Raw genomic sequence first — 22,546 nt, 5'->3', positions numbered from 1 at the left:
CACCTAGGGCAAGAGTCTTTTGTGCATATACCCATTTCAAACAAGTATGCTGTTGTGGAAAATGCAGGGGGTGATCGATTCACAGCAGAACGTGGTACGAACAGCCAAGCTTCTGGTATTGAGACCGGCTCTAATGCAGTAAGGGGTACATAGGGTTCCAAGAGATCAGTTGTGTTAGGGGACTCTCTAGTCCGAGGTACAGACAGATGTTTCTCTGGCCAGCACTGAAAAGTCCAAGAGGTGTGTTGCTTCCCTGGTGCCAGGATCAAGGATGTCTCAGACAGGGTGCAGAATGTTCTCAAGGAGGAGAGCAGCCAGCAAGATGTCATTGTCCACATTGGAACCACCGACATAGGAAGGGAAAAGGCTGAGATTCTGACAGGAGATTAAAGAGTTAGGCAGGAATTAAGGGAGGAACACCCAGAGAGATAGTGAAGGAAGAGATCAATCTGACACTGGCACAATTGAGAACAGAAGCGAGTCAAACAGTCAGGGCAAGCAGTGACATGGTAGGACTAATAAATTAAATTGCATTTATTTTAATGCAAGGGGCCTAACAGGGAACTCAAAGCATGGTTATGAGGATGGGACTGGGATATCATAGCAATTAGAGAAACATGGCTCAAGGATGGGCAGGACTGACAAATTAATGTTCCAGGATACAAATGCTACAGGAAGGACAGAAAGGGAGGCAAGAGAGGAGGGGCAATGGCGTTTTTGATAAGGGATAGCATTACAGCTGTACTGAAGGAGGATGTTCCTGGAAATACATCCAAGAAAATTGTTTGGGTGGAACTGAGAAATAAGAAAGGGATGATCACCTTATTGGGATTGTATTATAGATTCCCTAATCGTCAGGAAAAACTAGTAAGGAGTTCTCAATTATCTGTAAGAATACTAGGGTGGTTATGGTAGGGAAGTTTAGCTATCCAAACATAGACTGGGGCTGCCATAGTGTTAAGGGTTTAGATGGAGAGGAATCTAAGTGTGTACAAGAACATTTTCTGATTCAGTATGTGGATGTACCTACTAGAGAAGGTGCAAACCTTGACCTACACTTGGCAAATAAGGCAGGGCAGGTGTCAGTGGGGAAGCACTTTGGGGCCAGCGACCATAATTGTATTAGTTTTAAAATAGTGATGAGAAAGGATAGACCAGATCTAAAAGTTGAAGTTCTAAAATGGAGAAAGGCCAAGTTTGATGGTAATAGGCAAGAACTTTCAAAAGCTGATTGGGGGCAGATGTTCGCAGGTAAAGGGACGGCTGGAAAATGGGAAGCTTTCAGAAATGAAAGAACGCGAATCCAGAGAAAGTATATTCCTGTTAGGGTGAAAGGAAAGGCTGGTAGATATTGGGGATGCTAGATGACTAAAGCAATTGAGGGTTTGAAAATTGTGTTGCTGGAGAATCGACGTTTCGGGCATCAGCCCTTCTTCGATTCAACTGCTCCTTTGATGCTGCCTGACCTGCGCGTTTCCAGCAACACATTTTTCAGCACTGATCTCCAGCATCTGCAGTCCTCACTTTCTCCTAATTGAGGGTTTGGTTAAGAAAAAAGAAGGAAACATTTGTCAGGTATAGACAGGATAGATTGAGTGAATCCTTAGAGTATAAAGGCAATAGGAGTATACTTAAGAGGGAAATCAGGAGGTCAAAAAGGGGCATGAGATAGCTTTGGCAAATAGAATTAAGGAGAATTCAAAGAGTTTTTACAAATAGATTAAGCACAAAAGGACAACTAGGGGATAGCGCCCGACAAAGATCAGGAAGGAGGTCTTTGTGTGGAGCCGCAGAAAATAGGGGAGATACTAACCTAGTATTTTGCATCAGTATTTACGTGGAAAAGGATATGGAAGATTTAGAATGTAGGGAAATTGATGGTGACACCTTGGAAAATGTCCAAATTACAGAGGAGGAAGTGCTGGGTGAGTTGAAATGCATAAAGGTGAATAAATCCCCAGAACCTGATCAGGTGTAACCTAGAATGCTGTGGGAAGCTAGAGAAGTGATTGTTGGGCCTCTTGATGAGATATTTGTATCATTGATAGCCACAGGTGAGGTGCTGGAAGACTGGAGATTGGCTAACATGGTGTCACTGTTTAAGAAAGGTGGCAAGGACAAGCCAGGGAACTACAGACCAGTGAGCCTGACATGGGTGGTGGGCAAGTTGTTGGCGGGAATCCTGAGGGACAAGATGTACATGTATTTGGAAAGGCAAGGACTGGTTAGGGATAGTCAAGATGGCTTTATGCGTGGGAAATCGTGTCTCACAAACTTGATTTGAGTTTTTTGAAGAACTAGCAAAGAGGATTAATGGGGCAGAGCGGTAGATGTGATCTATGTGGACTTCAGTAAGGCGTTCGACAAAGTTCCCCATGGGAGACTGGTTAACAAGGTTAGATCTCACGGAATACAGGGAGAGCTAGCCATTTGGATACAGAACTGGCTCAAAGGTAGAAGACTGGTGGTGGTGGAGGGGTTTTTCAGACTGGAGGTCTTGTGACCAATGGAGTGCCACAAGGATCAGTGCTGGGTCCTCTACTTTTTGTCATTTATATAAATGATTTGGATGCGAGCATAAGCGGTATAGTTATTATAACAGGATCTTGATCAGATGCGCCAATGGGCTGAGAAGAGGCAGATGGAGTTTAATTCCGATAAATGCAAGGTGCTGCATTTTGGGAAAGCAAATCTTAGCAGGACTTATACACTTAATGGTAAGGTCCCAGGGAGTGTTGTTGAACAAAGAGACCTTGGAGTGCAGGTTCATAGCTCCTTGAAAGTGGAGTCACATGTAGATAGGATAGTGAAGAAGGCATTTGGTATGTTTTCCTTTATTGGTCAGAGTATTGAGTACAGGGGTTGGGAGGTCATGTCTGCGGCTGTACAGGTCATTGGTTAGGCCACTGTTGGAATACTGCGTGCAATTCTGGTCTCCTTCCTATCAGAAAGATGTTGTGAAAATTGAAAGGGTTCAGAAAAGATTTACAAGGATGTTGCCAGGGTTGGAGGATTTGAGCTATAGGGAGAGGCTGAACAGGCTGGGACTGTTTTCCCTGGAACGTCGGAGGCTGAGGGGTGACCTTGTAGAGGTTTGCAAAATTGAGGGGCATGGATAGGATAAATAGCCAAAGTCTTTTCCCTGGGGTGGGCGGGTCTAGAACTAGAGGGCATAGATTTAAGGTGAGAGGGGAAAGATATAAAAGAGACCTAAGGGGCAACTTTTTCCACAGAGTGGCATGTCTATGGAATGAGCTGCCAGCGGAAGTGGTGGAGGCTGGTACAATTGCAATATTTAAAAGGCATTTGGATGGGTATATGAATAGGAAGAGTTTGGAGGGATATGGGCTGGGTGCTGGCAGGTGAGACTAGATTGGCTTGGGATATCTGGTCGGCATGGACGGATTGGACTGAAGGGTCTGTTTCCATGCTGTACATCTCTATGACTCTACTGATTCATGTGGGCCCCACTGATCGCAACCTGCAAGCACAAAAAATACTTGTTTGTTTGTCCCATGTTTTCTATCCATTAACCAGCTCTCAATCTATGCAGTATATTTCCCCCAAACCTGGTTCAAGTGGCCATTCATTGAATGATGGTCACAAGTAATGGTGGATAGCATTGCAGATGAACCTGGGCAGTTCAGGTGATGAGGAAATGTTAAAAATGTGTCGCTTGGTAATTCTATTTTAGAGACTTGAGCAATAATTGCTTTTTGTTTATCTCTATCACCCATCATTTGAATGCTTTCTTGGTTTAGCTTTATTTCTTGACTATTCTGAGATGACTTCGGAATGTACATAGCCTTTTTCAAATGTCTCTTGTGACCAAGGTGTATTTCATTTAACAAAGTGATTCTTGAAATAGTAGCATTAATTTAACTACCTGTCAATTAAGTATTGAAGCCCTTACTCGCCTCAGCTGTTCTTCCCATCACATGTTTACATGCAGTCATTTGTTATAACGTGAAATGTTTATTTTTAAACACAGCCAGGGTGGAAAGGCAGGAGCTGTTCAGAAGTGCAGTGCTTGCAGGGGACGAGGTATAAGGATTATGATTAGGCAGTTGGCACCAGGAATGGTTCAACAGATGCAATCTGTGTGTTCTGATTGTAATGGAGAGGGTGAGTAAGTTCTTGTGTTTACATATACATTGTGATTGTGATGTAAGCTTGCCATTATCATGTAACGAATGGAATTTTTTGATTTGAAATCTCCACGTGTGTGTTGGGAAAAAATCTAGATTTGTAAACAAATGTGCTCCGGATGATGCGAATATGACAGGGTTACATTTGCTGATTCGTTTATATGTTTAATCTCATGTGGACTTAATTTTAACTGATAATCCAATGACTGCACTACACCTTGGCCAAATTGGTTAATGTTGTCCGCAATACTAATCAGGAGACAAAAAGCTGAGGATTTTGACATCCATTTCTCATCTTAACCCTAAATATTCAAAGATCTGAACACAGTGGAGCCATTTACAGGGGAACCTTGATTATCCGAATACTAATTGTCCGAAAATAGGATTATCCTAAGGAGATCTTGAGGTCCCGATAGAAACATTATGTCAAAGACATCAACAGTGATCGCATCTTACAGTGATTAAACAGGCACCGTCTCCAAATGACTGACTGCCTGCCCGCGCCCTCTCTCCCCCCACACTTTCCCTAAAGTTCTACAGAGGGGTGTACCCTAAACCTCCTGCCCCCCCCCCCCCCCCCCCCCAAGAAATAATCGCTCCAACATTGTCCTGTGCATGGCAAACGTGGAACCTGTCAAAAATTTGCAGTAGAAATTTGTGGCTATGTGTGCTATTTGGAGACTTACCCACAGAGGCAGCAATCTTATTCTTGGTGTGCAGTCTGGATGCCCTGGAGAGAGGCCGGGGGTGGACGCTGGTTATGGGGGTGGTGGAGGGCTGTGCTGGGGACAGGTTTGGACCGGGGTGGGGGTAGGGGGCAGGTTTGGACCGGGTTGGGAATGGGGGGGGTTTGGACCGGGTTGGAGGCGGGGCCTTGTGTGCTGCTGCAGTCTCCTGAACCAGGAGCAGACTTAAAAACTCCAAGTCCCAGAGGAAAGGCATTTAATTGAGTTTCCACTGTAACTGTTTTATTGAATTGTTCCACTGCTGACCTGCCTGTTCAGGTGCGCGTCCCACAGTTTTGCTAGTGATATCGAGTAAAAACCCAGAGACCCAAATTATGATTTGAATGTAGTATTGCTTTATCACATAAAGCACAATATCAGAAGCACAAATCAAACAAGCCTCATCTGTCTCTGTATGTCATCTCCAGGTTGATCAGGCTTGCTGCAGGTGTTTTTCTTGTAGTCTCCAGTTTAGACTGACATCAGCAATAGTCTTTTCTCCACCCATACCCTCCTTTAGGTTCTTTTGTCGTAAACAGTTGTAAGCCTTTTAACTCTGCTTCCTTTCCCGCTGTCAGGATTTGGTTTATTGGTCATATTGTGCTATTAATTGATACACTTCCTGGGCCCATCCTGCAGAATAACCATAATGAATGCGTCTAATCTCGTCATATTCTACACAATAGAGCGCGATGGGTCTCTTTGTAGAGATCTCCTGACTCCAAATGTAATGAGGTCTTGTAATGCTGTTACGTTCATCATTGAAGACTACTTTTATCCATCTAGGAAATTCTGCGTCCCTGGTCATGGGTTCTCTGGATCTTTGTGTGGCTAATGAGTCTGTCTGATTTTAGAACCGCATCTCTGACCACACATTTGGCAGGTCCTAGATGCCTTGTGTGGGCATTTTTTAACCTGATAGTGCTGTTGCAGATCAACAGGCATATGGTCCTTCACACAAAGTTGATCCAGTTCCAGTGGCAAGGAAACGTCTATGTCTGGGAATCTCCCTTGTGCCTTAGTACATTTGTTAGATGTGCGACATGTCAACTTCAATTTTACCTGTCGTCTTAATGTTGTACCCGATCACATACAGCATTGATTGCTCGTCACCATACCTGACCTCTAGAATTCTGCTGCAGTGAATATGTCTTTAATGAGGTCAGGAGCCAAATGGTCCTTTCAAAAATGAACTGGTGTCAGTAAACGTGCTGTTGATAGATAAATGTCACTTGATTACACTGTCAAAGACCACTGACATTGTTTTGTTGATGAGGCTGATGGGCCAGTGAAAAGCCAAATGGATTTATCAAGCTTTGTATGGCAGGAACTACCTGGCAATTTCATTTTGTCAGGTAGTGTTTTGGTTGTATTGGAATGTGAGAGTTACAGCAAGTTCTGGTGCGCAAGTCTTGAAAACTAAACTTGGGATTTTATTAGGACTAGTAGTCGCTACTAGTAATATGCAGTGACTTTTCTTTATCACATGGAGTGAATTGAATTGGGAGTTCTGACTGAAGATCATTGAGAATGTTTCAGGTTTTGTCATCCTGCTGGGTAACACTATCTTCAAAATTGGGGAGAATCATGGAACCTTCTTTTACTGTTACCTGTTCTATTGTCAGCCCCCATTCATGACTGATGTGCCAGAGTTGTACAGCTTTGATCAGTTGGTGTATGATTGCTTTATTCTGTTTAAAGCATGTTTACTGTGTTGTTACTTCACTAATTTGGCACCTCCATTGTAGGTGCAGCTGGTACTGCTCCTAGCATGTTTCCTAGCATGAAAATTAGCATGCTGGCTTGATAAGAACGGTAGCATGAAAGTATCTCCCAGTTTAAGAGGTTGATAGGTTGTGGAAAACTGTTCTACTGTTGATGTTCCACAGCACCTTGTGCATAGTCAATTTGAGTTATTGAACTGATCCACTGTTTCATTCTACATAATGTTTGTGCAAAATGTCTTCAGTGTGCAGAGTGACCTTTTTCTAAACAACACTTTGGCAATTACTTCACATAACGCAGTCATATTGAGTTTATAGATGAACGAGGTTGATGTCAAGTCAGTTCTTCCCTTGTATTAGTTCTACCATACCTACTTTTGAGCCCAGTTTGGCACCTTCTTCAGTTGGGGCTCAGCTTTTGGGTCAGTAGTGGTGTAACTGAGCCTTTTCTCCTCTGCGTACACCTGCACACTCTCTTTTCCCATGCCATGCCTCCACTGCTGTTTGTTGTAAATCCAAAAATAACTCTATCTCTGCCTTGCTATGTGTCGAAAGTAAACCTTTTGTGTAAGAAAGAAATGTATGTTTGTGCAAAGGCTACATTGAGTTGTGCGTTATTGACTATTCAATGCATCTTTCTCCATATGAAAACATTGTTGGAAATCTAGTTTAAGGAAGAATTCGTTTCAATCCAAGATTTCATTAAAGTGTGTGATTAAAGATTTAGACCTACAGTGTTGTATCTATCAGAAAAGTCACTTGAAGTACCTTATAGTTTGTTTTGCATTAAATTCTTTTTGTAAAAAATTAAACATGAAATACCAAAACTTTCTGGAATCTAAGGTTTTAATCTAAATATGTATATGGTACAGCTTTCAGAACTGATTTTAGTTCTATTGTGTGCAAAAACATCTTGTTTTTAGGTCTAGTTTTATTATATCCCTAAAACTAACTGAACAAAAGATGCATGGTGGAATTATTAAATTATACTCTTTGAATTCGGGCCTTATGTTTGAATATTACAGGTGAAGTTATTAATGAAAAAGATCGATGCAAGAAATGTGAAGGAAAGAAGGTGGTGAAAGAAGTGAAGATTCTAGAAGTTCACATAGATAAAGGCATGAAGCATGGGCAACGTATTACATTCAGTGGAGAAGCAGACCAATCTCCTGGTGTGGAACCTGGTGATATTATCCTTGTACTACAAGAAAAGGATCATGAGGTATCTAACTGATAAGTGCGACCTTCGCTTTAATAATATATTTTCAATTTCTCCAGTATTGGTGAGGCTTAGTGGGTGTTCAGCTGAATTAGCCTGAAGTAGGGTGAAAATACATTAGATGAATCAAAATATCTAGTATATTCAATATTTCCCAGTGGCTGTGTTGTTTCATTTGTGACAGATTTCATGGTGGAAGCAGCTTTAAAAGAAAGCTGGTCTGATTTGACAATGCAAGCATTTGAGGCAAAAAGTCTTGTGGCATTTTTAAACTAGAAGCAAAGGGAAGAGGTATTCAATTATTTATGTTAAGCATTCAGCAACTTAAGTAGTTGATGGTATATACTAAAAATTTGATATTTCATTTTGCAGTTCTGAAATGTAAGCTTGCTTACTGTTCTGCGTTCTATGCTTCTATATGTTGGTGGTGTATGTGATCTTGTACAGTAAGATATGGAAGATAATCTGTTTAACAGTGGACTAAAATAGTATTCCCATCATATCTCTCAATTCATACAATACCCATTAAAAAAACATGTATTTAGCACTGTTTTCTTTATTAATGTCATATATGCCAGTTTTGAAATTTAGGTGGCTATGTCCAATTTTCTTTGCTTCTAATTACTGATCGGCCGTCTTAGAAAAGGTTTAAGTCTTGAGGTGCTTATTAAATCTTGCAAGTGAAGCATTAGAACTTACAGATATGTAGACATCCTGCAGCACTAAAGGAAGCGATGTGACTGATTCTGCCTGTGTCAGCTGAAGAGCTTTCAGGCCTGTTTCCACTTCTTCGAGCTTGTGCTGTAGCCCTGTAAATTACCCCACTTATGTACATATACCATGTTTTTTTTTAAACACTGAAGATTTCTGCATTGAGTTCTCAGCCGGTCTCTGGGGAAAGTAAATTCTGCCCGAATTCTAATTCTTCCATGGGTAAATTTGAATCTGTGCAGTGATGGTGACCTTTTATGCTAAACAGTTAATAGGTCCTTCCAATTGATTCCATCTAAATTCCTTCCAAGTTTTTTTTGTCATCTTGACTTTGAAATGTTACCATTTCCTCACTATTACTAGCTCTAAACCTTGGAATTTCCTTCCATTTGTCATTTGTGGGTGTCCTTAAAAGTCTCTAATGACTACAGTGCTTCAAGGTAGCTCAACACCACTTTAGGTGGGTAAGAATGAGCAATAAATGCTGAGTCTGTGTCCCAAGAACGATTTTAGAAACACGTTTTGAATCTCCTTAAACACTCCCTGCTTGGAAGAAAACCCCAGTTTAATCAACCTTCCCTCAAGGCTAATGTTCTCCATTCCTGGCAGTGTCCTCAAATCCTTATTTAAGCATTTGTTACCCATGGTAAAATGCCTTAGTGAACTGTTGAATTCTAGTTGTATGTACATTCAGCATGCTGAGAAGATGCTTTTGAGTGCAATTAAATTCATTCTGTAATATGGTATGCAGGATTATAGCCAGTATTCTAACTGTAGCCTAACTAATTTTTATACAATTCTAGAATCATTTCCTAGACCTTGACTTCTAAGCCTTGGCTAATTTTAGAAAAAAAGTATCCCACATTATCACCTTGTCATCGGAATCTCCAAGGCCTCTTTACTCCTTCCACAATTTATTATCCTACCGTTTGCCATTTTCCTACCCAGCTGCCCATTGATATCTTGTAGTTTACTGCTTCCTCCATTATGGTATAATCCTATGAGAGCCAGTTGTTTCATCTGCAAATGTCTTGACTGTCATTTCTCCATTTAATTCTGAATCATTGACGTGAACCGCAAAAAGTGCCTTAGTGCTGAGCCAAGTTTAGATTCATGTTTCGTTTTCCCTTCGAGCACCTGTAATTTTGCTTTTTAATGTCATTGCCAAGTGTGATTTTGTTAACCGTTTGAGTAACAATCCACACTGACTACATCAAACTCATTAGTCTTCTCAAAATATTCAGTTGAGTTAGTCAGACTTTCCCTGAGCAAGTCTGGGCTTGATTATTACTATTGAGAAAGGCAGAGATTAGATACTGTCTCACTAAATTGTTTAAAATAATAGGTAGGACATCTGATTACTTGGTCTATCACTTACTCCTTTTAAGCCAAGATACAATGTTAGCAATCCTCCAAGCCTCTGGTACCACGCTTGTAGCCAGAAAGGATTGTAAAATACCTTTACTAATGTCCTTTCTTAGCACCTGCAATGCATAGTGGATCGAGTGACTTATCTGCTTCCAAATGTTAAACACTTAATATTTTAGGTTTATCTCATTCAATGTCCCAGAATTATCCTTAACTGCCATGATATATTTCTGCCAACAGCCATTATATCTTAACTGCATATCTTTTCCCTCCACATGCAGGCTGTTTTTATTCAGTCCCTTATGCCCAACTCTGTCTTGTCATCCTCTTGTTCTTTAGGACATCTTTGGATATTCCTTGATTTTTACTTGATATAGTTTAATGTTCCTCTTTGCTTTTCTTACTTCCTTTGTAAATTCACCCCTACAATTTCTATTTGTAGGCTTCCTCCGAGGGTACTGCTTCAACTTGCCCAGTTTATTTCCCTAAAATTAAGTATAGATCTGCCATTGATACCCTTCCTACATACTGGCTAAAAAGCTTTTTTGAATGCATTTGAAGAACTCTGCTCCCTTAATGCCTTTTACACCAATTTAATTTCATTTGCACTTAACAATTTGCCAACATGGCGACACTATTTTAATAATAGCTAAAATGACTTAATGTGTATTTGTAACATATTAAACTCAGTAATGGTAAGCACAAAACAACTTGTTTGTTTATTTTCTCTCCTTTTTGTTTTCTCAACTGTTTGTACTCTTAATTTTCTGCCATCTGGTCCCTGCTTCACTACTTCTTTCTGAATACAAAAGTTATGCTTCCTATCACCATACCAATTAATTGAATTTGGTTTATTATCACATGTACTTACATGAATACAGTAAAAGGTTTACTTATTGAAAGGTTGCTTATGGTGCCATCTTGGGTAAAGAATCTTGCTACAGTTTAAATGCTCCCCATATCTTTAACAGGCCATCCCATCCTATTGAGATGCAAGCCATTGGTCTCAATACACCAGGAATCTGAAGTTTTTCACTTTTGCAACATCTCTCTCAGTATTGCTGAGTTGTCCTATTTTGATGCTCAGTAATGTAAGGCAACCGGGACTGATTTTGAGTTCCTGCTTTTCAGTTTTTCTCCCAACTCCTTAAACTCTGCAAGGCATCATGCGTCTTTCTACAGGTATGTTACGACACTGGGTAAACCCTCCTGCTTAATTTAAAAGCAGCAACACAAAAGATTTATCCCATGCAATCTAAAAATTTGAGTGTCCAAGAACTATTTAAAGTAAAAATTAACAACTTTATTCCTCAAGAAATAACAGAGAATAATGTGTACAAGTCCTTACTTTAACCTATCTCTTACTTTCCCTTCTATAATACTAGTCTGATAAAACTTCTGATTAAGATCTATAAAACAACACTTCTTATCTCTAAACCAGGCAGCTTTCAGTTCTTCTGTTTGGATCGTCCTGTCATCTTTTCTTTTTAGGAATTTCTGCGTCACAGGTTACTGATTTAAGAGTGCTATTTTTCAGGCAGTATTTTACCCACTGGGACTTGACAGTTCTCCTCTCAACTGTTCAATTTTCCCCAGACTTATAACCCCAAAACGTCGGTTGTGTCATTGGCTTTTAAGATTGTTGATAAACTAAATTCAAACTGGATTGGCATTTGGTATTTTTCGGGGTATTTTTTAAACTGGCCAAATTCCAATTTGTTTTAGTCTCCAGGCAATGCGCTAGGCGGTACAGTGGCTCAGTGGTTAGACTGCAGCCTCACAGATTCAATTCCAACCTCTGGCGATTGTGTGGAGTTTGCACATTCTCCCAGTGTCTGTGTGGGTTTCCTCTGGGTGCTCCGGTTTTCTCCCATAGTCCAAAGATGTGCAAGTTAGGTGAATTAGCCATGCTAAATTGCCCATAGTGTTAGGTACATTAGCCAGAGGGAAATGAGTCTGGGTGGGTTACTCTTTGGAGGGTCGGTGTGGACTTGCTGGGCCGAAGGGCCAGTTTCCACACTGTAGGGAATCTAATCTAATCAAGTTGTTCGACTAAATAGTACATTGTTACCTATTGAGAACACTTGGTGCTGTGTCCAGTAGTTCTGATGCTTTTAACTCTCTTGAACCCACATCTTTGTAACAGGTCTCATTGATATAGACATAGACCACAATCTTTGGCATTTTAGATATTTTCTAATCAACCTGTTAAAAGATGCTATTACACACATTTGCAACAAGTGGGACTTGAACCTGGACTCGTGGCCCAGAGGCAAGCACCCTGCTAATGCATTGCAAATCCTTGCAGAGGCGTTTAATCGTCCCTTTTCAATGTTCTACAGCTGCTTAAGAGACCTCGTTGACTTTGGCACCAGAAAAATGGCATGCCATCTTGGAATTATTACTCTGCTTGTTGGTGTATTTCTTTTCCAATGGCTATTGAATCCCTTAGCTATTGCTGCTGTGATAACTTCATCCTCTTTGCGCTCCCCTTGATATTTCTTTATATGTTGTCAGTTATACAAAGATTGTGGAATTCCCAGATGGCACAAGATTTGCATTTGATAGGACTGAGGTGCATCTATTTATTCAACTAGATTAGATTAGATTATTTACAGATTAGGTTAGATTACTTAGTGTGGAAACAGGTCCTTCAGCCCAACAAGTCCACACCAACCCACTGAAGCGTAACCCACCCATTCCCCTACATTTACCCCTTTACCTAACACTACGGGCAATTTAGCATGGCCAATTCACCTGACGTGCACATTTTTGGACTGTGGGAGGAAACCGGAGCACCCGGAGGAAACCCACGCAGACACGGGGAGAATGTGCAAACTCCACACAGTCAGTCGCCCGAGTCAGGAATTGAACCCGGGTCTCTGGCGCTGTGAGGCAGCAGTGCTAACCACTGTGCCACCGTGCCGCCCACAACTAGGTTGCTTAACGTTCCCATTGAAGATTAGAGGCGGGGAGAATGTCTTGTGACATCACTTTGAATTTAAAAAACAGTGAGTCGGCAAATTCTTATTACCTCTGTTCAAGCCTAATTCCTTGGCCGTCTTTATGTCTCTTTGAGATTGTCTTAGAGTTCTTGTCTCTTAACTGATTGCTTAATCTATTTTGAGTTGTAGGTATGTAACATTCAACGGCTGCTTGTAACACAAAACGCAACAAGTGCTAGAACCAAAAAAATACAGCTGAGTAGTTCCAAACCCAATTCATGCTTGCACAAAATTTCCATGTTCACGATGCGTGCTATTCTGTGACCACTCTGTCCTGATTTGCTTTAATCCAGAAAATTGAAGGTGACTGCTGAAACAGTTCTATCAATTTTCTGTTTTTTCACTTTAGCTTTTAGGCACCACTACTGTTGGGCAAGTGTACAATTCATATAGGAATGAGTAGGTGTGGCAACCACTTTTTTTTATCATAAAACATCAGTTATTGCAGAAAGTATTTTGGCAAGTGGATACATCTGACTGTTTGGGTCTTTGTTGACTATACTATATTGAAAGTAATAGATTTTAATGATATACTCCTGAATTGTTATCATTGTTGTATGCAATGAACTTCAAAAGGAAATGTTGCCATTTTGTGGAGGTGGTCCAGTGTTACATCATGCTAAGATGACTTGGTTAATATGTATGTGTTCAGACGGTTCTTTTGGTTAATGTTTCTTTAAATATCTGTATAAGTAATTGCAATTTTATAACCAGCAAACTGCTAACTATGGGTAAGATGCTAAAGTTCTTTGTATTTCTATTATAAAGTTAGTAATTAGGGGGATAGCAGTAGAAATATGTTTCAAATTACAGAATATGGAATGCAAAATGTTAAAGCATCTGTCCTGAGAGTGCCCTGACTTTGATTACTACTACAGAGCATTTCAGGAAGTGCATGGTTTGTGTTCATCAAGTTAGAGATTTAAATTACTCAAATTCTTTAATTTTTGTGTCTGAAGTACTCTGGTTAACAGAAAGCATTGACTAGCTTTCTGTATTTAACATTGAAATTAAATCAATAAATTTGAAATTAGGCACAGGCAGACAAAATATGAATTAACAACTTGTAACTCTCAATCGCAACACATGCAAACAGTCAAAGAAAATAAATTGTTTTGAGTGGACAAAAATATTTGTACCAGTCTGCAGGATAAAATGAAGTCCTTATTATTTAGTCTTTCTGATCTCCAGTTGTTTTTCCAAGTGTATTCAATTCTTTACGACAGACATAGGGCAGTTGGCTCATTAATTGTTCAGTCTCTGTTTTGAGGCAGCAGCTAACTGTCTTCCAATTCTTTGTAACCTATCTGCAAGGAGAGGGATACTTTCTTTTTGCATGCCAAGGCTCTCTGCCCCATGTTGTTCTCAGAGATTGTCTTTCTGTGTCTGCCTGCCAAGCAGCCAGTCAGTTTTCGTACTGCTAAGTCCTGACCCCCTACAACTGGTCCTGATGAAATACCACTTAACAGATTCTCTCGGGGCAAAGCTGAGTCATTAATATCTTTCCCCATTGCTTGAAGGAAGCAACAGAGCCAATACGATTCATAATGAGTTAAAGTTACTTGTTTTAAAACTGCAACATCTCCTTCCACAGTTTTCTTAGTTTAAAGCACTGTCACTTTCCCATTTTGTCCAAAATTCCAAACTAAATAATTTTTCAAAAGTTATATTGCCTTGCTCCATACTACTTCTGGAGTTCATGCCCTTGTTACTGAAATTCCTAGGCCTACTGATCTTCCCAAGCTCTTTGTCAAAGGCATAACCACAATATGCAAGATAGCTATTAACTTTGAGTCGGAATTACTGTCACAGCATTTGCATTCTAGACTAGGTCAGTCATCTCTGGGATGGTCTATGCAAGAGTGTTGAAATACAGAGTAAAAATCGCAGGTATAGGACATACTCAGGTTAGAGTGCATCTGTTGAGAGAGAAAAATCTACTGTGGATCCTTTGTTGAACCAACATTTCTGACAGCATGAAATGTGCTTTCCCATGAAGTGCCAAAGAATTTGCCTCTGATCTAACTGGACCAGATATACAAATTGGTCCAAATCTTGCTTGAGCAACCCAATTGAAAGGCTTTTGTAAAATGCACAAGAAATTCAGACTAGTGATCATCTATGGACTTGCAAAAGCAAATAACTACATGCTGGGAATCTGAAATACAAATAAAATACTACTCATGTGAAAAGCCGTCAGTCTGAAGTATTATTGTTTCTCTTTCAAAATTTGCCAAACCTGCTGAATATTTCCAGCATTTTCTTTTTTGATATCGGATTGGAGTGGTTTGTTGTGATCAGTTGGCTGAATAGCTCTCATATAAAATAGTTAGTTGTAAACTGTGAATGGGCATGTTTTGAGTTGCTAAATGAAAATTTAGGCCTGGGTGCTAAGTGCTTACAGATAGTGCAGCTACTATCATCTTTAAATAGCAACCTAATATTCTTATTCTTTGAAACTAACGGAAGCTTTGAGTCTTTTTATTTTACCTAATATTTTAGGAATATCACGCAGAGCAAACTTAGTGTTCTGTCGTGATGCTTGACCTATCTAATTTCATGTGTTTTATTCTCTTTTTTTTAAATGTAAAGTTGCATTTAGTTCACAAGACATAACGTTTTGCTTTAATTCCTAGGTGTTTCAAAGAGAGGGAAATGATTTGCACATGACCCACAAAATTGGTCTTGTTGAGGCACTCTGTGGCTTTCAGTTCACATTCCAACATTTGGATGGACGGCAGATTGTTGTGAAATATCCTCCAGGAAAAGTTATTGAACCAGGTAATAGATAAGAATATTGAAGAAATATTTTATTCTCAAACCAACCCATCAAAAATTGTATGAAAATGATAATGTACAGCATGTTCCAACATTAATGGAATTAAAAACAGGAGCCGGAATTGACCATTCAGTCCTTCTAGTCTGCTCCACCAATATGGTGGCTCCTCATCCAACTTAGTACCTGCTTTCTCGCCATACCCTTTGATCCCATTTGCCTTGAAAATTGTATGTAACTCTTCTTGAAGGCATTCAATGTTTTAGCCTCAGCCACTTTACATGGCAGAGAACCCCACAGGAACACCACTCTGTGAAGAAATGTTTTCCTCGTCTCAGTTCTAAATGGCATATACCCTATGTTCTTAGGCTGACCCCCTGGTTCTGGACTCTCTGGTCATCAGGAACATCCTTCCTGAGTTTACCCCCTCTCTTCACTGTCAATTCACTGTCCCACTCAACTTTTACGACAGCCCAAGGGATTTGTTAGTATAGTGATCAAATTACTGGACTAATAATATGGATAAACATTTTCAAAAATTCAGATTCAAGTAATGAAATAAATATGCAATAAAAATGACACTAGTAATGATGACCATGAAGTATTTGGTTGTCATTACAGTTTATAATGCGCTAAGTTCCCAAAGCACTATTCTGATATTTGTATTTTATATTTTCTATTAGGTTGTGTTCGTGTTGTTAAAGGTGAAGGAATGCCACAGTATCGTAATCCATTTGAAAAAGGCAACTTGTATATCAAGTTTGATGTTCAGTTCCCTGAAAATAATTGGATAAGCCCTGAAAAAATAGCTGTAAGTGGAAAATCCAGTTTCTTATTTCACTTGTTTGGTGGTTGCTTTCTGCCAGTCACCCAGTCTGATATTTTGTCATTTAGTATTGGAAGGACGTAAGCCTGCAGCATCTAATATGCCTCTATAAACCAGGAAGATTTAAAATATTTTTTATCTCCATGTTTCTAACATTTTCTTACAAAAATGCATATGCAAAGTTAATACCTGTGTTACCTTCAGGAACTAGAAGATCTGCTCCCTGCCCGGCCTGATGTTCCTGATGTGATTGGTGACATTGAGGAAGTTGATCTGCAAGAATTTGATAGCACCCGTGGCTCTGCAGGAGGACACCGACGGGAAGCGTACAATGATAGTTCTGATGATGAAAGTGGCCACCACACTGGCCCTGGTGTACAGTGTGCCCATCAGTAAACTTTGGTAAAACACACTTGCAAACTATGTTCTGTTCAGTTTTGGATATTTTCAGATTTCATCTGGTTTTGTTAAGAGCCAAACTGGACTTTATGTCACAACTCAATCCAGAGGAACTCTGATGGACATCTCTTTGCTGTATATGTAACTTTTAATTATATTTACCGAATGTATAATTTAAAGTAAACTAACCATGGCACAGTGTGAGGTGCTCAATTCTTTGAGACCTTTGCAGGGGAGCAGCTAGTGAGAATTAAACTGGTATCTCAAATTTTGTCTGTCCTTGTATCTCTGCTTTTTTTAAAGAAAAGTTTCTGTAAATTCTTTGCTTTCCTTCTGCCACCACTTTAAAAAAAAGTTTTCCTGATGTTGTGTGGCCCTTATTTGTGTACACTTGATGTATGGGCTGAAATCACATGAGCTGCTAACATACGTAGAAATAAAGAATTTAGTGGTGCGCATATCTCAACAGCTGCATGTCAACCCAAGTGAAGCTGCATCTATAAGTTTTCTAGAGCTTCAACAAAAAAAGTTTAAAGCAAAGTAACAGATAATGTGGTTATGCGGTTCTTTTCCAGAATCCTCAAAGTTCTGTGGTTGTTAAGTAATAAATTCAAATTGCAATGGCGAATATTTTTTATTCTGAACCCATGCTTGGAAGGAGGCTCAGTTCTGTTTGTTTTATAAAGTTTGGGCAGTTTTATTTTGCTTTTTCTCCATCCTTCCCATTGCCTTAAATTTTGGCAAAGCCTTTGGACCATTCTGTGTTGTGACAATGATTTAAAATGTTTTTTCATGCTCAAACTGTAAGTAGTTATTTCTGAAGTCCAAAATTGAGTCATCTGTTAAAATGTTTGTTCAAATTAAAAGTTTTGAAAAAATTAGAATCATTTGTATGCACTGTTAAATATTTGGCTGTTTTATGAATTTTGGGGCTGACTTTTGTTTAGCTGTGACACGTGTAACAGCCATTTGCTGAAAATGATGTGCAGTCTGCTGAATGTATGGCAAAAGCTCCCTGTATGAAATTTGAATAGATTGACGTTTGCAGTGGTGGTCATTGTGGATGCAGGCAATTGTTCAGTAATGGAATCAATTAAAAGTGTGGACAGACATTTATTTTTATGGAATCATTGGGCAATGGCAGTGAATTTGGTTTGAATCAACATGCTACTCACCTGATCACTTTTTTCATTGGTGAGATGTTGATGGGAAAACGGCATTTAAAAAGCGATCACTGGTGTGTTCATATATCTAGAAGTGCATACTACAACGTAAGATCCCATGGCTTTAGATTTCTTAAAAACAAAGAACGTCAAGTCATTGAAACATTAACCAAGAGATTGGTTTGGAGGAAGATGTTTGAAGGCCAGAGGAATTGGAGGAGTTGATGGAATGGAATGCAGGTGACTGATAGTACACTTACTGCTAATAGGGTACAGTGGGCTGAATCAGAGGACCCCAAATTTGGTATGGCTAGAGATGGGGCTATAAATAAATTAAACATGTGCATTTAGTAAAATTAATTTGAGGCAGCAGCACATTTTATTTGCTTACTTCATTGGCTTCAGTATATGTTCTCAAATTAAGTAGCAAAGCTGACAGTAATATAAGATTAGCTGTGTGCCTATAGCTTTTCAGGGCAAATGAATCTACTATTGTGCCTCATTTTTGAAAAACAAAATGCAGTGTGGGGCGAAAGTTTCAAATCAGTCCATTAAAAAAAGGCCTTTTGTCCTCCATTTCTCTGCATATAGTTTCCTCCTGCTCAATAATGTAATTAGTATCAACTTTGTTAAAAGCAGACTATTTTGCACAGTACTTATCGTACACTAATCAATAATAAAAATGTCTTGATAATTGGGTGAATATGGATTTACCATATAAAGAGCTGGTATCCAATATCTTGTAACAGAAGTGTAGTTTTTCCTGTCCAAATAAATAGAAATCAGAAATTGACATTGGCAAGCTTCAGAGTCATGTTCCATTTATCTTTTTGTAATAAAACACAGTTGAGTATTTAAGGTCTTGTGCAAATTTGCACTATAGTAGTACAGAAATATATCGCAGTTAATTGTTATTGGGATGAAACCTTTCAAAAATACTAATCACCAAGTATGTTGCAGGCTAAGGAGCTGACTGGCGACAAAAGTGGAACATGATTCTACAGCTACTGAAATGTGTGGATTCCATATAATTATGAATATACAGCAAAGCTGCACTCATTAATCAATAAACCTTGTGCTGGTGAATTCTAAGTTATTTATAAATGCAATGTACTTTGAAAATGCTGTGACTTATTTCATGATGCATCATCTGACCACCCAGGTTAGTGGGATTATTTTAAGTCCTACATGAAAGTACATGGGAATGTTGAGCAATAGAGAAACCTCTGGCATAGATCAGAAGTACAGACTGGAATGGTCCCACATTTAGAAGGGGAGGAATGGAAGAGTGAATGAAGTGGACATTTTGCGATTGATATGAGACATTGAGTGTGGTGCTGGAAAAGCACAGCAGGTCAGGCAGCATCCGAGGAGCAGGAGGATCATCAGGAATGAAACATGTTGGCTGGGGGGGGGTTGAGATAAATGGGAGGGTGCACAGGTAGCTGAGAATGCAATAAGTAGATGAAGGTAGGGGAGAAGGTGATAGGTTGAAGAGGAGGGTGCAGCAGAAAGATGGGAAAGACTATGGACAGGTCAAGAGGGCGGTGCCGAGTTGGAAGCTTGGAACTGGGATAAAGTGGGGGGGAGGGGAAATGAGGAAACTAGTGAAATCCACATTAATCCTGTGTGGTTGCAGAGTTCCATGGCGGAAGATAAGGTGTTCTTCCTCCAAGTGTTGGGTGGTTAGAGTTTGGCAATGGAGGAGGCCCAGGACCTGTATGTCCTGGGAGAGGGAGTTGATGTGTGATGAGACCACTTGAATTGAACTGGAAGAATGCTCCCGACTTTGAATTGTTTGTACAAAAGTTTGAAATGTGCTTTCAGCGGTTCATATTCCAAGCTTAATAAGAATTTATTGTTTCCCATAGTAATAAGTAGAAATTGTTTAATATTTGCAATTTGCTTTTGTTTTCAGTGGATGTTTCTAATCATAATTTGGTGTTTGAGAAGCCTATTTTTTTCCATCCAGTGACTGTTAGTCACTAAGTGGAAATACTCATGGCTAGCAATTTTCTTTGAACTTGGTAGGACCTCATGTATGGATTAGATTGTGGGTTTAATTACCATTCCAGAGGTTTGAGCTTTGGTCAAACATAGGAGGATGGTGCCTGGACTGGAGGGTTTGAATTATAGGGAGAGGCTGAATAGGTTGGGACTTTTACTCCTGGAGCATCAGAGGCTGATGGGTGACCTTAAGGATTATAAAGATTCATTTTCAGGTGTTTCATCACCATATAGGTAACATCAGTGAGCCTCTGGATGAAGCGCTGGTGGCGTGGCCCACTTTCTATTTACGTGTTAAGATCATCTTGGATTGGTGATGTCATATCCTGTTCTTTTTCTCAGGGGGTGGTAAATGGGATCCAAGTCAATGTGTTTGTTGATAGAGTTCTGGTTGGAATGCCAAGCTTCTAGGAATTGTGTGTCTCTGTTTGGTTTGTCTTGTTCTCGGGTGGATGTCGGTGTGGACTTGTTGGGCCGAAGGGCCTGTTTCCACACTGTAATGTAATCTAATGTAATCTAATCTAATCTAATGTGTTGTCCCAGTCGAAGTGGTGTCCTTCCTCATCTGTATGCAAGGATACTAGTGAGAGTGGGTCATGTCTTTTTGTGGCTAGTACTAACCACAAAAAGACATGACCCACTCTCACTAGTATCCTTGCATACAGATGAGGAAGGACACCACTTCGACAGGGACAACACATCCATCCTAGAACAAGCCAAACAGAGGCATGCATGAGAATTCATAGAAGCATGGCATTCTGACAGGAACTCTTCTCAACAAATACATTTGACTTGGATCCCATTTACCACCCCCTGGAGAAAAAGAACAGGAAATGACATCACCAACCCTAGGAAATCCAAACACAAATAGAAAGTGGGCCATGCCACCAGTGCTTCAGCCGGAGGCTCACTAATGATATCTAGTATGGTGATGAAACATCTGAAAACGAACCTTCCAGCTCAGCGAGCAAACCTACATCCAGAACCTCAACCTGAGCTACAAATCTTCTCAAAACTCGCTAAGGATTATAAAATCATGAGGGGCATGGGTGGGGTCAATAGCCAGGGTAGGAGATTCCAAAACTAGAGGGCATAGATTTAAGGTGAGGGGGAAAAGATTTTAAAAAGGACCTGAGGGGTAATGTTTTCCTTCAGAGGGTGGTGTGTCTATGGAATGAGCTGCCAGAGGAAGTTGAGCTGGTTTTGATTGGAACATTTAAAAGGCATCTGGGTAGGTACTTGAATAGGAACAGTTTACAGGGAAATGGGCCAAATGCTGTCAGATCAGAGGAGATCTGTTGATCCCTTTCTACTCTTTGAAACTTCAATGGATGATAGCCTTGCCTATACACCTTTTTCATATAAGGCACCCCACCCATTCCAATACCTTGATTTTTTTTGTGTGATGAGACCAATACTGTGTGCAATACACCAGGTGTGATTTTTGCCATTGACCTGTAATACTGAAGTAAGGTGTCTTTATTCCGTTTCTTGAATCAATGTTCCATTAGATATCCTAATTACTTTGTATTTACATATAACTTTGTGATTCATGCTCTAGGGCACCAGGTCCCTCTGCATCTCAGAGCTCTGCAGTCGCTCACCATTTAAATAATAGGCCTTTTTTTGTCCCTGTCAAAATTGACATTTTTACACTTTTTCCCATTAAATTTCTTTGCCAGTTCTTTACCTACTCCCCTTATCCCTTTATAGTCTCTGGTCCTATTCAGGAGTTACCTTTCTTCCAATCCTTGTGTCATCCGCAAATGTAGAAACTATACCTTCAGTCCCTTCAAAGTCATTTGTATCATTTATAAAGGGTTTTACAAACACCAGAAAATAGCCCATTTCTGCCTGTAGTTTGCTATTAGCTGATAGGCTGTCCTTGTTGACACCGAGGAGAACGTGCACTCAGAATATCTCTCATTTTAACAAAGTGACAGATACCTAGTAAACATATTAATGAAAGAGTATATTGAGTTAGAAAAAGTGTAAAAATAGAACTTCTTTTAAATGTAGGCTTAATAGTGTGCACGTGCACACTTCAGAAATAATTAGCAGCAAGTCTTGTGCAGTCACCACTAGAGCATTGGTTTTAGCAAATGTATTGCAGCCAAAAATATTTGTGGCATCTTACCAAATGTCTTCTGGAAATACAATACATCCACTGGTTTCCTTTTATCCAAGCATCTTATTTCTTCAAAGAACTCCAGTAAATTGGTTCAACAGTTTTCCTTTCACAAAACCATGTTGACTTTGGTTACATTGAATTTGTTGAAGTACCCTGCTCTAATGCCTTTAATTTATAATATCTTCTCTATACTAGTGTGTATTTGTGTATTTCTAACCTAAAAGAACCTTGCATGAACCTGAGTTTTGAAGAATTCAAATCTGAGTATTAGCAATCTCACTAGCCTCTTGTGAAGACCCCGGGATGAAGCTCATCAGGACGTGAGAACTGTCAGCTTGTGGTGT

At 39.8% G+C, this 22,546-nt stretch overlaps 1 protein-coding gene across 1 annotated transcript in view; it reads left to right on the top strand.

The window, feature by feature from the left end:
* dnaja2a (DnaJ heat shock protein family (Hsp40) member A2a) overlaps nt 1-18,013 on the top strand; it is a 29,051-nt gene extending 11,038 nt beyond the window's left edge. The window contains exons 5-9 of the mRNA XM_043706912.2: nt 3,992-4,125; nt 7,623-7,819; nt 15,537-15,681; nt 16,360-16,487; nt 16,707-18,013. Of these exons, the coding sequence (XP_043562847.1) occupies nt 3,992-4,125; nt 7,623-7,819; nt 15,537-15,681; nt 16,360-16,487; nt 16,707-16,898 (796 nt within the window). The 3' untranslated portion in view covers nt 16,899-18,013. The remainder of the gene's footprint in view (nt 1-3,991; nt 4,126-7,622; nt 7,820-15,536; nt 15,682-16,359; nt 16,488-16,706) is intronic.
* Nucleotides 18,014-22,546: the final 4,533 nt, after the last annotated feature.

The sequence above is a fragment of the Chiloscyllium plagiosum genome, unplaced genomic scaffold (assembly GCF_037043375.1).
Source record: "Chiloscyllium plagiosum isolate Xiang-an unplaced genomic scaffold, Cpla_swu_hap1 HiC_scaffold_17, whole genome shotgun sequence".
In the NCBI taxonomy this organism is placed as follows: Eukaryota; Metazoa; Chordata; class Chondrichthyes; order Orectolobiformes; family Hemiscylliidae; genus Chiloscyllium; species Chiloscyllium plagiosum.
This window is presented reverse-complemented; position numbering and strand designations above follow the sequence as displayed.